The 18520-nt window shown below is 38.6% G+C and overlaps 2 protein-coding genes across 2 annotated transcripts in view; one reads left to right on the top strand and one right to left on the bottom strand.

Annotated features, from left to right (window-relative positions):
- Positions 1–18520, bottom strand: part of Crppa (CDP-L-ribitol pyrophosphorylase A) — a 291765-nt gene that overhangs the window by 158649 nt on the left and 114596 nt on the right. Inside the window, exon 5 of the mRNA XM_059279633.1 lies at positions 18403–18448. Within this exon, the coding sequence (XP_059135616.1) occupies positions 18403–18448 (46 nt within the window). The remainder of the gene's footprint in view (positions 1–18402; positions 18449–18520) is intronic.
- LOC131924159 (elongin-C-like) lies at positions 11651–11989 on the top strand. The gene is given in 1 exon segment (XM_059279384.1): positions 11651–11989. A coding segment is annotated over 1 exon segment (339 nt).

Genomic DNA, 18520 nt, shown 5'->3' with positions numbered 1-18520 from the left:
GAGAGAATACCTCTTGCGAATTTGGAACTGCCATACCAAGCTATACTACCTTTACATCACCTCATCTCTCAGAAATCTGTTTGCTTACTTGCAAAGGATCTATAATTCCCAAAAGTCTGTAGATACACAACCCTTATAAAATCCAGTCTGGTGAAGGATGGAGATAAAGGAGCCAGCCTGTAAGTGTTGTGGAACATCACCCAGTTATGAAACACAGACTGCTGACAAAATAGATGATCTGTACAATTAAATGAGATTAGAATTTACCCTGGAAAGGTGAGGAGGTTTTGCTTAGGAGTGGAAGCAAGGAATTTGAAGAAATTCACAGAAATAAAAATGCAAGTAAGATAAAATAGGTTGAGGTAAGAAAAGGACCCATAAGCATAATGTGATCAATAGGCAGCAAAATCACTAGGAGGTGTTTAGCAGGAAAGGCTAAGGCAGGATATCCAGTGAGGCCAAGGTCATGTGATCCCTCCCAAAAGACTCTGCTGATAAGGTAACCATCCTCCAACCAGAGTCCTTTGAAATGAAGTCAACACAATTGATATACATAAACTTAAATACTTGGAAGGAAGCATGGCTCTCCAACATCCTTGAAAATGCCTAGAAACATTTCTAAATGTTTCTAATGCCCAAAAAGTTGAATGTATGACTACAAAGTGACCTGCCAACTCAACAATCAGTGTGTCGGCACTACGATCATTTTTGGCATTGATAAACTACAGATAATTAAGAATTGTTTCAAGTAAAAAAGTAACAGGTAATATATGAATTGTTCCTTCTTTGTTTTATTATATATTCCTGTGCAAGTCTACCCCTCTGCTCAGGGTAACATATAAATTGTTCCTTCTTTGTTTTATTATATATTCCTGTGCAAGTCTATCCCTCTGCTCAGGGTAACATATGAATTGTTCCTTCATTGTTTTATTATATATTCCTGTGCAAGTCTACCCCTCTACTCAGGGTAAATTACTAGTAACAAAACTAAAGCCAGCAGTCTTCGACCTCTTTAAAACAAAAGTCTACTAAAAAATAAATTTTAATTACATTTGCTAGTTATCTTAGACAGTACTTCAGATATTTTAAATATAGAACTTTTACTTAGGAATCTTTCAATGTCATGTAAATTTTCCAATCAGTTTCGGTAATGCGGAGTTTTTAAAGAACAACATTAAAATACCAAGTCTTTCAATGATCATGAGTCAGTCCCGAATCTCCTGATATCTTCCTTAACTATTCCTAACAGTGGTTTATAGCATCTAGCACAGCATCATTTCACAGTTGGTTTCCAGTTGTTCATTGGTAATACTATCAGTTGACACTCTAACTTTATTTTCTATTTCAGGGCAAAATTATTTTTATGCAGATCTTACAGTAATTTTGTTAAGTGTATTTATAAGCTCTAGTCTTTTATGCATACATATAAACATAGGATGATTAAAGTATTTTCTCCTTGCCAAATTAAAATTGTGTCTGATAATTTTAAACAAAATTTTATACTCCCATTAAGTCCTGTCATATTTACAATAAATAGTTAAATTATTTAAAGATGAGAAAATTACTTTCTACTTTCCAGAAAATTGTATAGGACTGTTATCACTTATGTAATTTTTAGAGTTCATGAGTAGAGTTGTTGTTTTAAATTATGAGTGTTCATAAGCTCTATTCTGTATCAGTTTAATACATTGTATTTGTCTAAAATTGTGTCCATCTAAATTCTTATGACTGTTAGCAAAGAGTGTTAATAATGACTTCAATGCTCACAGGAACTTAATGTTCTTTCTTCATTTGGTGATAATTACTCAAGCCTTTACTATTTTACTATTTTACTTGCCAAAGTACTAACCATTGTATTAGCATTTTCTCAGAAAAAAAAAACATTTGGTATTAGAGTACTGTGTAACAATATAAATGCATACACCTAATTCATCACCCACTTAACACACAGTTATGTGGATGGGAAGTGAAGGACTCATATGGGAATAATAAAGTAAATGAAGCAAAAAATTATCATGTCATGGATCTGTGAAACCAGACAAAAGCATGGGAGTTATCTGTGAGGTTCTTGAACCCTTTAGACTTGAAAACATTTTAGAATAAAAAGTGTCCTCACCTTATAAAACAAATGAGATACAAAAAATACATTAAAATATATTAATAATAAAAGAAATTAAAATTCCCATCCCTACCCACTAAAGATCATGAGAGCAAAACCTAAGTTACGATGATCTGGATTTGAGGCCAAGAAACAGTGGCAAACGGTGGTGCTCTGTGTGTGGCCTGCTCCTGTAACAAAGCTTCCACCGTTTGTAGACCACACAGTGGCCTGAGACATACCAACTACTTCTTGTACTTTCTATGGACCATATGTGTACATCCTCTATTAAAAAGGGCAGTTTCTCCATCTGTTCCTACCCCAAGACAAGACCAATAAAAATCTTCAATTATCTCTTCTAATTCAGTTCCTCCGTCTGGTTGAATATTAGAAGTTACTAGTAGCACTCTTTCCTACCTTCAGACTCTTCAAATACACAGATTTCGTAACTACTCAAGTTTCTAGCCTGAATTTTGTGAAGTTCCAAAAGTGACCCAACATACAGCCAGATTGAATCTCTGCTTAACTGACACTAACTTTGTATAATTTGAGAATTATAAAAGCTTCCCTTCTTTAAAAAATATGCAAATTGCCTCCCATAGCTAATTAGCCCCCTCCAGCGGTGTGACTCTTCTGAGGTAATATTTCAGTTTTCTTTAATCTTCTTGGATGGGGTGGCAATTAGAGAATGGAGAGTTTAGAAGGACATGGTGAGCCCCCCATGCACTGAGTCTTTATACTTCTTATATAAAACAATAAAAGAAAACTAACCCCAAAATGCCAGTACTTTATCTGCAAGTCTCACCAAGGTTTACAGTTTGGCAGTTTTTCCCAATACTCTAAAGATGACATATGAAAATAACAACACATTTAATAATTATAGATATCAGGAACTGGACAAGCATTTAATAACGAAGTTTTATAAAAATTCAATTAAATATCTGAGATGCTTCTGGAAGTCATTAGGTGATACCCTGGTAGTGTGTTCAAGTCTAAACTGAGAAAAGACAATTTTTAAGAAAAGTCAAACAAACGTTCTTCTACTAAGCTACATCTCTGTCCCCATTTTATAATGTCTACATAGAGTCTGAAAGTAAAAGTTATGATCATAAATGAAAGTATACATAAAAAGATTTATCTCACTATTGAAATGTTGACATTATTAGCATTTACTTCCCAATATGATAAAGTATGTATCGTTAAGTCAAATCAGTGAATAATTATGGGCCATTCTAGTTCTAGTAACCCCTTTTCTCAGAACTGAGTCACAATGAAACAGGGAGATGGCTGAGTAGGTAAGACCACACACTCGAAAAGCAAGAGGGTCTGAGTTTGAATTCCCAACACCCACATAAAAACCCAGGAATAGAACAGCAGAAACAAGACAATCACAGAGGCTTGCCTGACTCCAGTTTTACTGAAAGACCCTATGTCAAAGGAACAAGGCAAAGCATGATAAAGCAGGACCGTGTAGAACATTTTCTGGCCTCTATGCATGCATAGACAGAGGTATACACATATACACATGCACACACACGTATACACAAACCACACATACACATCTCACATACACACATACACATACACACCACACACATACACATACCTAACACACACACACACACACACACATATAAACACATGCACATACAACACACACATTTTAACTTTTTTTCTGCATGAAAGTCTCTGACTTCTGGCCTGTGTGCATGCATGGGCACAGGCATACATAGACACACACAGACACAGACACAGACACAGACACACACACACACACACACACACACACACATTGTTAAATTATGTATGGATGTATCTAATATATGAAAACTAATTAATACAATTAAAATGCCATGATTCACACTCTTTCCAGAACAGGTACAAAGTCAGTGTCAGAGGTTGTGGTTAGGAAGAACCTCTAACTACTTTTGCCTTCTCTTGTCTTAGGGAAAATATAACTCTAAATCTGATCAAGCTGCAGGATCCAATTGTCATATTATCAAAGACAAAGAAACACATAGCACTGAACTGCACATAACTAGATCACCTACAGGCCAAAACAAAAGATAAAACTTTTTTAAAAAACATATAAGGATACATTAAATGAACTTAAAATGTCTTTTGTTTTAAAAACAACATACAAAATATGATAAGAAAATGGGGCATGATAGTACATGATTATAATTCCAACTCTTGGAAAGCTGAGGTAAAGAAGTGCCATGAATTCAAGTATGCCTGGGCTACAGACACAGTAAGTACCAGTTTAGCCACGGCTACTTGGCAAGAAGCCATCACAAACAACAGTTGTGATAAGAAGAGGCAGGCATGGTGGCACCTGCCCACATTCTCAGCACTTGGGCGTCTCAGACCGAAGAATTACAAGCTCAAGGCTACAAAACGAGCGCATTCATGTATACACAGATACAGTGAAGGGGGTAGTGAAGAAATTACCATAAATTCGGATGACTTCTACGTTTGAATAAGGCATGGGTCTGGACTGTGTAACGATTTGGGGGAAACGATAACCCGAATATGCATTAGTCCTTTTAGCCACTCTACTTCTACTCACTTCGGAAGTATCTGGGGCTGAGGAGACAGCTTAGGCAGCAAAGCACTTATCACAGAGCATGACAACTTGTGGCTGTCATGTTTCTCCTTTCCTCCCTCACCAAACAGCCCTGGTGAGGGAGGAAAGGAGACAGAGAGAGGTGGGTCGAAGAAAGTCACTGGCTAGCAAGTCTTGTCAATCAGTGAGCTACCATTCCAGTGAGATATGCTACCTGAAAACACAGTGGAGAGCATTTGAGGAAGCACTAAATGTTGACTTCCGGACTACACAGCAAGCTATTCTTCAATGTGGATATATTTTTGTCAGTTCTAAAATGATTGTTTGACGCCTTGTATTTCTACTCTCTGAGATTGTTCCCATATTTCAGAGCATTGGTTAGCGTAGCATTTCCGTGTTTTCCTGGAAACAATCCTGTCAGTGGTGGCCATGACAACAATAGCAACCGGGGGAAGGCAGACTGAATTATCGTAGAGGGTTCATTCCCACTGATCAGGAGTTGTAGTGGCTTTGGAATGGAGGTGAGCACTGTTACTGTTTCTTCTTCCTCTCCTCTTCTGGACAGGAGCAGAGTCATTGGAAACGTGAAGGAGTATGGCACGGTCTCATTTTTCCAGGACAATGTTGAAAAGGGAGAAGGGATGGAAGAGAAATAGTGGTAGAACAGTATGGACCATTCATAAACTTGGTTCCCAGGTGTACCCGTGAGCTGTACACAAATTGATTTGACACAAAATATCATGCTGCAGACTCTTAAAGTGGATGTAAGTGATAAATAAGGTACTTGACAGGTCACAGAGCAGAACCACAGGAGACTGATCCAAACAAAACCAGAGTAGCTTTGAGAAATGCAACGGACACTGGAAACACAACTCGAGATAGTTACAACCGGTACCATCAGGAACTGTGTGAATTTACTACTGAAACACTAATAATGTGAACAGGACCCAAAATTTTACAACAGACTATAACAAGATAGTATTATCCTATATTCAGAATATTAATACAAACAATGGTACTTGGTATCCAGAAAACTGGGCAAGTCTGAACTCCCGGGGAAAAGTGTCAGTATAGGTAATTTTGCTAGACTCACTCATATATGGTGGGATTACCTGTCAAATATCTTAAAATACCATTTCAGGAAGTGCTACACTAATCAATGCTCTTGAAACATGATGGGATGTCACATGTGATACTCTTTCAGGAAGGTGAAATTCAAGCAATATTCTAACACAAATCTCTCCTGAGAAAAAGGATGCATAGTCAATAAATCCAAAGGTTATGAAGGAAGACCAAGTTTAATTTGCCATCCTCATCTTATTTCCCTTCAGAAAAACAAAGTGAAACACCAGCAACATTCAGTTAGTTCCAGACATAAGAGAATGCAGGGCTACACTGTCAATTTTCTATGACACTTCGTTTATTCCAGCAGGCCTCCTTTTCTACTAGGTTGGCCTCTCATATCAAAGCTTTGAGGTTTACAGGTAAATAAGTTTACCTATGTTTAATCCACAGGTAGTTATTTCTGAAAGATATTTGGCACCCGAAACACTAACCCATTCAAAGTAAGGGTAGCATCTTCCATCTCCTGTTGAGTTCTGGGAATCAAAACCTAATAGGTTCTGCTTTCTGTCCCTCAAAGATTAAAAGTAGCATCAAACAGACTCACAAGTGAGGAATAGTGACATGAGCCTGTAGTTCCATCACCCAAGGGGCTAAGGCAGAACACCGTGAGATCAAAGCCAACCTGGGCTCCATAAGGAGCCCTTGTATCCAAAGAGAAGAGGAGAAAAGAAAACGTGGCACCACTTCGGAGCCTGGATACACCATCTCAGTTACATCCTAAGGTCACGGGGACAGGGGAGGCTGTTAGTGTATGGCGGGGGGAGGCGGGCAGCAAACAAAGGGACAATAATCAATATGCCATCACTACAAGAAACCGGGAAATACAGGCTTGCCAGGATATCAATACACATGTGAAGATGTCAGCGCAGCCTTGTGTGGAGAGAGCTACACTGATCGGTGCACACCGAAACTGAAGCACAGTCACATTGAGGCAGATTTGTTAAAAGCTGTTGTAACCACATTTAAAATGTTTAACCACATTTTAAAATTAGTCACAAGGTGCCAGAATGAAATGTCCTTCCTTAGAATTGAGTGTAAGCAGTGTGCATGTGGCATCTTGTCTTAGCACATACTTAAGTGAAGCCACATACATGTTGTACTATTTTCTGGTAGCATATTATTTTCCCTTTTAAGCATATATTCATTCCCAATTTAGAAAAGTAAATTTGAAAGGAATATTCTCTTCTAAGGTTCAAGATACACCCACGTACTTAAAAAAATATGTCATTACTTTGAACACACATGTCACACCTGGGGTTGGGGCTTTTGTAACACCTACCCCAGAGTGAGGCACAGGTGACTGGCTTCCATCTGGTACCATCTTACTTGATGCTTAGTAGCTCACTGTGACCTTTGACATTTTTTAAATGATACACTTCTTTGCCTGTCCTTGAACTGACATTTCACTGATGACAAATTAAGAAAATTATAAGATTCAACAAACAAGAAAACTCCATTTTCTCTAATCTTGACCCAAATATTTAACTTTCTAATTTACATCTTTCTTAACAATAAAATGCTGAAGAAACCAAGTTCCTTTTAAATTGTTACAGCCTTCCTATTCTTATTAATGAAAGCTTTACGCAAATGTTCTTGACGCAAATGTTCTCACATATTCACGCAAGATACCATCACAGCACTGTTTTCAAGACAGTAAAGAACAAAAACTATTATGAACAAAGAAGACTTGGTATTAATGGGGGAAATGTGGGAAATTAAGTATCAGTCAAAAGCGAGAAACATCAAAAAGCAAGGTTTCTGAGTAAATCTTAGCTGTCACTTTGCATTGTCCAAAGAAGCATGGTTAATATGAATGGTGCCCTCACTGAGACTAACAAGGGACCTCTGACAAGAACATACCACAGAGGGAGAGAAGTCCAGTTGTACCCGGTGGAAACCTGACTGCCCCTTGTTCATCTCTTCAACTTCATTCAAAAGTTGCAAAAGAATTTTTTACTTCAAATCACAATGCTAAGTAAATGTTAAAGAACCCTAACAAAATGAAACCATCCATTTTCCATGTGCGTAAGACACCAAAGCCAACACAATAAGTCCTAAGTTTCCATAATACGGATCCAAATTTGTTCCTATGTAATTTATCTTACTCCTTCCAGTCAAAGCCGATTTAGAAGCATCTCTGCATCCTTCTGTGTGTGCATAAAGGAAGTCAAATGCTTTCCTATCAGCAGAGTTTTTCAACAAGGTGAGGGGAAACAAGAATGAGAACACAGATTTAGTTTTCTTATTATTGGGAAAGAAATGCACCTGCACACTGACGTTCAAAACTGGGAGGTGGAACTATATTTTCCAAATAAAATGTAAAATTATTAGCCAGTAAAAGAAGTTACATTTCAAACAAATCAATTCTCCTTTTAAATAAAACAATGGGAAAACAATAAACAGTGACCAGGAAAAAGACACAGATCTTTATATGAATTAATATTAACCAATTCTAACTAAAAGCAGCTAAAAATGATTTTCAATTTTAACTTCTCTTTTTGTATTTTTATATAAAGCATCATATGAAAAGAGGCACCCATAAGCCATTTTTATAGCATAAGTTTACTCAAGTTTGTACAATTATCACCAGGACAGAATAAAATGAATTTTTATAATACCCTTTGGTCACAAAACTGAATTATTAGGCTTGCTGAAGGGCAATATTGAAAAAATAAATATGCTCTTTTAATGAAGAAATTCCATAGGGGCTCTTTTCTTAGAAAGATTTTAGAATATTGACCCTTTTGCCAAGATATGGTCAGCATATTAAATCAAGTGTGGTTTGAGACTGTTTGTACGGCTTGTGTACATCTAGATAAAATATGCTAGCACTGGCGTCTGTTACCACTTTAACATCATTGGGGTTTGTCTGAACATGCAGAGCAGGCTTGGGTGGGCTCAGTCAGCTTGTGGCAGGGTGGGGAAATACAGTACTCTTTGTTCAGTGGATGTTTACAAACATATCAGTCAGCCCAGGGTTTTGTTGTACTAATTAATCACACAGCTCTGAAAATATTGTTTTCATTTTTACTCAGAATAAAAGCTGGAAAGAGTTAAACACTAAATAACATGGACCAAATTTAACACGCTACCTTAGGAAGAGGAAATGCTAGGGTTGCATTGTTTTATGTAAGTGTAACAGCAATTTGTAATTACCTGTATTTTAGGACAGACCCTATGGAAGACAGCCATGAGACTACCACTCTTCACACATCTTTCTGTGGCGCACCAGAAGTAGGAACCCATGGAGGGAATGATGCTCAGTTAAATCAAGTTAAAAAAATAGCAGGAGATGAAAATTAGATTGGGAAATGTATCCCTATTTGGAGATGTGAGTCATATGCTCACCTGAAATTAAAGACCTAAGTCAAATATTAATAAAATGAGATTTTGTTTTCCTACCAATAAAATTTTCATACTAAACCAAAGATGTTGACTTGATTATAAATTAAGATGGACCAAATACCTTTATTCCAGTAAGTAGTAAACGTGCCAGGAGAAAAGGCTCCTGAATCTGACAAAAGATCTTTTTTTTTTTTAATCAGAGTAAAGTTTTATAGTGTGAAAAATACTAAGTAAAAAGAAAGTAGCCACATCAAAGTCCTCGCTGCCAACCAATAATTAGTATTCAAGAGGGAAGTAGCTGAAATATACCAAATTACAGAATATTCAGCAAACATTCTAGCATGGGAAAAGTCACAAGTTCTACCCTAAATTAGGAAGGTGTTGTCTACACAGACTAGATTTATAAAAATAAAAATAAAAAATCTAAACACTACACAACTGCTCATTTTTAAACTATTATACTTCCATGACGTTTTTATTTCTGTTCTCTCACTGGCCATGTCTAGAAAGTTTTCATTTAGTTATCATCCATTTTGCATCTGTGATGTAAGCAGCACCAGGTACTTTCTAAAAAATACTAGGAGGCAAGGTCTTCATTCTCCAGAAGATCAGCTAAAGGCACAGTCCTGATCCAAAGGCATGAAATCTAGACAGGTTAAATTTAAAAACCACCAGGGTGTCCACTGAGAAAGCTTTTGGATCCAAGGTTGTTACCACTCTTGAACCTAGGAGAGTGAGGTAAAAAATGAGGCAGACTAAAGTTTCATGCAACAGCCATCTTTATTCAGGGCCTCAGACAATTTATATTCTGAGAGCATTCTAAGGGTTAAGCAAGGTCCATGTGGGCCAAGTTCACTTGCTCTCAAACTGTATACAGTCACAAGGGCAAGATCACATGAATTTAGGCTTATAAAGGACAAGTCATGCTTGGAAACATCATCCTGAATAATAATGGGTAAGGTGATGGGTAATCTGAGGAAAAACCATTCCCATTATTACACCTGGGAGGGGCATGAAAGCATGTCCAAGAACAACCCGTGTGCACACTCTTGTCTGTTTATGTGCACTTTTCTCACCAGCTCAGAAATCTCCTCACACAGCTTCATTCATGGACCATGTTCCAACACAAGATTAACCCTCGTGCCTGGCCAAGTGGGTCTGCATGGTTGGAAGTGAAATGAGAACATGACCCCAAAAGTTGGCATGTGGATAATGCAGACCTATATCTGAATCATAGATAATGTTCTTAACAATTTTGAAACACAGAAGAATATAGCTCCATCTCAGTCTCCCTACCAGCAAACTGTGAGAAGTAATATTATTCTGACGAATAAATGAGCTAACTCATATAAGATACCTGGCATGAGTGCTATGTGCCCTCAAACCACACACATATGTCACACTAGTTCTACATTACAGCAGTATTTTTAATGGCATAGGGATGGATGGACACATAGACCGAATGCAGCTGTGCGTCTTTGGAAGCAGAAAGACAGTAAGGCGGGAGGGGAAGGTCATAAATTCCGATAACTTTAAATCTTCAAGGACAAAAACTGTACCTGTATCTGTTACCATACAACTATTAAACCCAAAGCAGTAACAACAGATAGAAAGGAAAGAAAACAATAGATATTCCTTCCATGCTTATTGAACCATGATCTGAAACAGGTTCAACACATATTGACAGTTACCAACACTGAAATCCATAAAATTCTTCAAATAAAAATATTTATTTTGGTATATAATTTTGTGACAAAATGAACCATGAACTTAAAATAACTAGAAATATTATAGTATTTATCACAGTGAATATAAACATTTATGTATTATAAGTTTCATTTTGTGGTGACTCAAATCCCACTGCTGATCAAACATAATAAATGATGTGTTTTCAGGAACCCTGGACAAAGGGTGGACAGTGCTTTTCCCAGAAGACATGGGTTATTGAATGAAAATCTCAATTCCAAGCAAAGAATACCTTCCCATGCCTTTCTGGTCAGGGAATCTCAGAGGCCACCAAAGCAACACAGACTCTTTTCATTGCTCTTAGATGCCTACCATAACTAGATGATCAAGACACAACACATTTTGGATATAGGACATAAAGTAATCAAACTGAAACTGATCTGAAAACTTTGTTCCTAGGGCTACCTTTTATAGTATCAGAAGGTGCTCTACAGATCACTGAAGAAAAGACATCAATGGTCTTACCCCATATTGGAGCCCAAATGCTCCACTATCAACCTGCCAGGCAAGCTGTACACACTGATGCAATAGCGGCATGGAGGCAATAAGGGTAACCAACCACTTTCCTGATGAGCCTGAGGCCTCCTCCACAACAGGAAATTCATGTCATACTAGAAAACTTTTCAAAAGTTCATTGCTCAGGACCGATCTCCCATGTGTTGCAGATAGTGGCTGTGACCCAATGGAAGTAGTTCCTTCCTGTGCCTTAGAACCCCAGGGGGAAGTACTAAAGTTCCTGTGAGATCACAGTAGACTTTTGTTAGAACATAATGGATGGAAAGAAGAAAAGCAATGGAGGCTGTGAAGGCCCTGATGACACGTATGTCAAAGTAATACCTTCTGATGGTCATGAATTTATTGTAAAAAGATAATATATGCTAACATCATGAACAATAAAGTTCATGTTGGGTGGACCAGGTCAGTTTGCTGAGAATAAAAGCAATGAAGTCAATTTTAGAGAGATCTCTTCAAATCTGTTATTGAAAGTATGCATATATTTTACCTACATGGTCTGCTACACTAAGAGCTCCACTGAGATTCCTAATTTCCACATTGCACCAGAAATTGCATTGGAACTGTTGATGGTTGTGAAATTCCAAGACTGTTAAATAGAATTTTTTTTTAAAGTTCTCTGGGTGTTGGTGGTGCACACCTTTAATCCCAGCACTCAGGAGGCAGAGCCAGGCGGATCTCTGTGAGTTTGAGGCCAGCCTGGTCTACAGAGTGAGATCCAGGACAGGCACCAAAACTACACAGAGAAAAACTTCCTCAAAAACAAACAAAAAAAAAAAAAAAGTTTATTGCTCAGGAAGTCATAGGCCCCAATGGATAATCTAGTAATATTATTTAACCAAACAGACAAGTTGCCAAAGTATCTTCTAGATATTTCTGTTAATTCCCATGTATTAGTTCATCTCTCAGTCTTGGCCAGAGAAGCCTCTTTCTGAAATGGGCAGAATACAGAGACTCATTAATCACCAAAGACCCAAGAATAAGCGTCAAATTAGTGCTCACCCTAAATAGAATATCCATATCAATTCCTCTAACTCAAGGCTCAGGGAATATCTTGGAAAATAAAGAGAAAAATACGAGAGCCAAAAGATGAGAAGTTCTATGAAATGCTATCACTAATACCATGATAGAGGGAGACATCATGGGGATAGGGAGAAACTGATTGCTAGTTAAGTTCCCAGGAATCCACAGGGACGACCCCAGCTTAGACTACTAGCAGTAGTGGAGAGGGTGCCTGAACTGGCTTATCCGCAGAATCAGATTGGTGAATACGGTAACTGTCATCATAGAGCCTTCATCTAGTAACTGACGGAAGCAGATGCAGAGATACACAGCCAAACACCAGGCCAAGCTCCAAGAGTAGAGTCAAACAGAGAGAAGAGGGATTCTATGAGCAAGGGCATCAAGATCATGATGGGAAAACCTACAGAAACAACCAAACCAAACTAGTGGGAACTCATGAAATTTAGACCAACAGATGTGGAGCCTGCATGGGACTGGACTAGGCCCTCTGCATAGCGAGACAGTTGTGTAGCTTGATCTGCTTAAGGGGCCCCCTAGCAGTAGGATCAGAATCTATCCCTGGTGCATGAACAGGCTTTTTAGAGCCCACTATCTATGATGAGACACCTTGCACAGCCTTGAGGCAGGGGGAGGGTCTTAGACCTGCTTCTACTAAATGTACCTCCCTATGGGAGGCCTTACTTTCTTGTAGAAGGGAATGAGGGGTGGGCTGGGAGAGGGAGGCTGGAGGGGTGGGAGGAGGGAAGAGGGGGATCTTTAATTGGTATGTAAAATGAATAAAAAAATTTCTTAATAAAAAAAGAAAAAGAAAGAAACACTATATCTAGAAATAAGATGGACATTGTACTCAAGGACTCATTGTAGCTATAATTACCTGCATAAGTCCTGTACAAGGTTAAGTAAAGAATATCAGTCGCTGGGCAATGATTGTGTATGCCTTTAATGCTAGCACTCAGGAAGGCAGAGGCAAGTGAATCTCTGTGAGTTCCAGGCCAGCCTGGTCTACAGAGGGAGTTCTAGGGCAGCCAGAGCTACACAGAGAAACCCTGTCTTGAAAAACATAAAATGAAGAAGAAAGGAGGAGGAGGAGAAGGAGAAGAAAAGGAGAAAAGAAGGAGAAGGAGGAGGAGGAAGAGAAGGAGGAAGAGGAGGAGGAGGAGGAGAAGGAGAAGAAGAAGAAGAAGAAGAAGAAGAAGAAGAAGAAGAAGAAGAAGAAGAAGAAGAAGAAGAAGAAGAAGATCAGTCCACATCCCAAGAGGCAACACTAACTGCACAGAGTTAAAAGGGGGATGAGGGGGAGAAAACTTGAATACAGACATGAATAAAGAGATGTGTTGGGAAGGTATCTAGGGAGTGGAGTGGTGAGTTCGGGGTGGGTATGACCAAGATGCATTTCATACATGTGGGAATTATCAAAGAATAAATAAAAACTATTATAGAGAAATGATATACATTAGCTTCTGAGCATACAAAACTACAGGCAGCCTATGGGTTCCATATAAAGAGACGCTAAGTACTTACCTAAGGAAGGAGAAACAACCTAAGCCAGAGCTTTACATTTAAGAAGTTATTTCCCATCATTCTCAAGTAAGTTGGTACCTGGAACACTTGAATGTATTATAATATAGAAATCATAACACTGTCTATGTCACTGATTTGGAATAATAAAGAGCTATAAACAAAATGCTCCAAGCAATGTTCAATACAAGGATAAAGCCCAATATGTTAGTAATCAGTGCTCATAAGTGTATTGTGAAGCCAGCCTGTGGTTCCATATACTCAAGAGGCTAACATAGGAAGGAAGATTGGAAGATAAAGGACAGCTTGGCAACATAGAGAGACTCAGTGTCAGAATAAAAAGTAAAAAGAGGGCTGGGAGTGCAGGTCAGTTGTAGACCACTTGCCCAGCATGTTCAAGACCATCATTGTTTGGATGCAATACGGAGTACAAGTAAATTAAAACATATAAACCATAAAACAACTTTGACGATTTATTAAATGTGATTGTTAATTTTATGCAACAATTTGTCTGAGAAAGGACTGTTCAAATACCTATTAAGCTCTGATTGTATCTGTGAGGGAGCTAGAGTTTCTGGAAGAGGTCAACAAAAATGGTCAGACTAAACAAAGTCATGGCCTCATCAACATGGAGACAGGAGCATGCAGTCCATCCAAATTCACATGAGAATAGGCCAGAAAGGCTGGAAGGGAGAATTCTCCCTCAATGAAGCTGGAACATCCTTCTCTTGCACTTGGTCTCAGTTTCGGTGCAAACAATAATGCTATCCTGGCTCTCTGAGCTTTGGGTTTTGATGGACACAACACCACAGACTTTCTTGGCCCTCCAGCTTACAGATGGCAGCTAGAAAGACAGGAAAGATTAAGGGACATGGAAAAGGAGAGAAGTGCCTCACTCATGGATCTGGATGAAGACTCAAATCAATTGAGAATCAAGAATTCCAGCACAGTTAATGATATGTGCTCTGAAGGCTGTTAATGTGGAGATAATATTCATTTATATACAGATACTTAATATTAAAACAGCAATGAAACATGCTTCAGGCATACATATACCTCCAAATATTGCCTTATCCTCTCCCAGATATTATCTGGGAGTCTCATCAGCAAGTCTATTAACTTTTGTTGACAGTAAAAACATCTTAACTTCCCATGCAATTCTTATGATCTTGGGTTTTACAGTACCAAATGCAATTCGTCCTTCAATCCTTTTGTCTGTATATCTCAGGAACCACCCAATGATCTCATTTAAGTTTCTTAGCAACTCTGGGAAGGTGGAACTTCAAAACCCATTGACATCAAATACATGAGAAACCCACACCCACACTGGGGTTGTACCCCTTCCCTAAGTACTTTTCCTACTAACCCATGACCTAAAAACATCTTATAAACTCCAATTCTGCTTAATACAGACTTGTTCTAAAATTCTTTTTACAGCAAAGTCAAGAATCTAAACTTCACCTTAGAGGAGAATTCTTAAAGGAACTCTTGGGGTGGTAGCAGGCAATTCCATGGATCTGTGTCTATGGCCCATCTTCCTACCACTGCTGAGCTGGATCTCTTCCTGTAATCTATACCTGTGTGTATCAAATTGCTCTCCCTGGAAATGAGCTCTAAAGTTATGTTTTAAGTTTCAATTACTAAGAGACCCATAAAACAAAAATGCCTCTAACCTCTAAACTCCTTGCCCTAGAATAGATAGTTCCTGAACTGCTGGAGGCTTTATTTATATTCATATTTATATTAATTATATTTATATTAATTGCTTATGGAAGATAACAAGCCACACGTTTTCCCTCACCTAAACAAGTTTGTACACAGGCTGTGCTTGATCACATGGGAGGTACGGAGATGGGAAACACATCAGGATGCATGCTTGCCCCTGGTTGGATGTAGGCTGGAGGTACAGAGGTGGGAAACACATCAGGATGCATGCTTGCCCCTGATTGGACCTGGAGGGAAATACATTTATTGGCTTGCATTTATAAGCCTTTGCAAAATGTGACTTGTCACCATTTTCTGGGAACCCCAGAATGGCCCTGGCCCGAGTCCATTATCCTGGCCAGTATTTAATTAAAGCTTGTTTCAAATTTTGCCTAAAAGTGTGGTGGTGGTCTTATTGTCGACCAGTGGAAATAACAGATAACCCTATTTGATATAGTTGGAAAAGGTAAGACGTTAACAGACGTCTGCTAACCACATTATATTTAACAATTTGTATGTATGTGTGTGGCAAGAGTGTGTGTGGCTGTGCAGGTGTATATGGGCCATAGACTGGGTGTCACGATCAGTTGCTCTCCACCTGACTTTTTGAGGCAGGATCTCTCACTAAACCTGAGCTCACCCAGGCTGGCTTTCCAGTGAGCTTCAAAGATGTGCCTGTCAGTCTCCCCAGCACTACGATTATAGATATACACTGCCATACACTGCTACATCTCACAATCTTAGAAATCCAAAACAAAACTCCAAAAATTTTCTTTCTCTTGTTTCTAAAGGTACTTCAATTATCAGTATTGGTATTTAGTACAGGTCATGAAGAAGGTAGTGATCTTGGGTGAAGAATAGCAAGATTCCAAACTTGTAATGTAGCAAAAATAGCTTAGATAGATGTGACCTATAGGAGACTCTCAGGGGCAGCCTAGAAGAATGCCTCTTGAATTTGATTTATGACATAATTACCTGAGGTTCTTATGAAAATAGATTCTGATTCAAAGGGTGGTACTGAAGACTAAAATCTCAGGGTGTGAGGAAATGACATGACTACATGCAGAGTATGAAGGTCCCAGAGATGTAGACCTATGTAGGTCCAGTAACATCAGAATCTCCTCTGGAGTCTTAGAAATACAAGCTTTAAAGAATATGGAAACTCTTGAGTTTCCAACTAAATCAACTGCTTATGCCTAGACAGATCAGATCACTCTCAGAATAAAATAGAATACTTTGAAAATATGTTAGAAACTGTTACCTAAATAAGAAAACAATTAGCTTAAAATACTTCTTTTTGCATATCTGCTGGCTATGATAATATGTGGGGGAAGTATTACAGCATGGAGAATTGGCAGTTGAGACACTTAACTACATACAGCTCACATCACACCAGCACTCTCCTTGAGCACTGCAGAACTTTCTTGGAAATAAAATCAAACTGAGTTTTCTATTTCTTTGTGTTAACGGTATAAACAACCACAGTATGGCTTAGCCAGCCATTCATAAAGAAATATTTATATATTGCCTGGCTGATAATGTAAATATATGCCAACTTTTTGATTTATGGTTATAGATTAACTATTTACAAACACAGAAACAAATTATATAACATTAATGGTTTGAAACAAAATACTCCTGAAGAGAAACAAATCTGAGGGTAAGTGCAAACGGCCTCCCGATTAGAGAAGAGCTCAGCTTTCCACATGTGAGGCCAACTGATGGCCAACCGGTTTCCTAAAACTCTAAACCAAAACCATGCGTCCAGGCCTACTGCTCTTCCCCACACAGCAAGAGACTGAATTCAGGAGTCGACTTCACAGCCAAAACTGGAGCATGTCATTTTGCCCAGAATCTAATTTTGATGAAAACAATCAGCAGCTTCCTGTTGTCTCAGAGTCAGAGGGAACATCTCTGGTGTGTAAGACTGGGTGTTTAAAATGGGGGTTCTTAGGAAGGGGCAACTTCATCCCTTGTGATATTCAACAGCTTCAAGAGATGCTTTTCATGGACACAGTCAAGGTGTAAAGACAGTGTTGCCAACATCTCCTTGGTGTAGCTAGGGAACTAGTAAACCAAGTACAAAAGCCTCCTGAAATGCAGGGCTCAGCTGACGGCTGTGTGGTGCTGCCCTCGAGAACTCTGAAACCAAACATCCTGCAGAACAGAGAGAACGTCCTTTCTGGGTGCTGAGGACAGCCCCCAGCACAGTCATAAGTACCTTATGGTTATTAAATACACTATGTGGGACCTTAAAGGCTACAGAGATGAAAAGATACACATACATGATCACTGAACTTGAAAAAAAAATTGCAGTCATTGTCAGGAAAAAATAAGTTTCTTTTTCTGTTTTGTTTTGTTTTGTTTTACAAATTATCTAGTCTAATTTTTCTAAGTTCTGTAAGCTGTCATATGGAGGGCACTCCCCAGTGCTATGACAGGACAGTGATGAGGGGCAGGGACAGCCTTCTAAGCAGTAAAGCAGAGAGACCTTCACAAGTTTTATTGAAATATCAGTTTCTACAGTTACCCTTCCAATAGTATTGATGCTTCATACTTAATAGGCTAATGTGGCATAATAAGTGTTATTTCACAAGCAGGAAACAAAACAAAACACAATTATTTTCAAAACACAATCAGAGACCTCTGTGGCCTCCAGGCATCTTTCCTCCTAAAATGGCTGGGATTTAACTGTCCCACGAAATCCTTAGCTAGCTCACATTTCCTCAAACACAGGAGCTGACAGCCACAAGGTCAAACATACCCTTAATCAGTGATTCAGCTGCATACAGATCTTGTTTGTAGGTCACCTAAGGGACAGAGAAACCTCATTAGACTCAACAGAACAGGCAGGAATGTGAAAGTAATAAAACAATGCCCCC

Source organism: Peromyscus eremicus, chromosome 14 (assembly GCF_949786415.1).
Source record: "Peromyscus eremicus chromosome 14, PerEre_H2_v1, whole genome shotgun sequence".
Classification (NCBI taxonomy): Eukaryota; Metazoa; Chordata; class Mammalia; order Rodentia; family Cricetidae; genus Peromyscus; species Peromyscus eremicus.
Note: the sequence above shows the minus strand (reverse complement) of the source record. Positions and strands in the feature narration are given on the sequence as shown.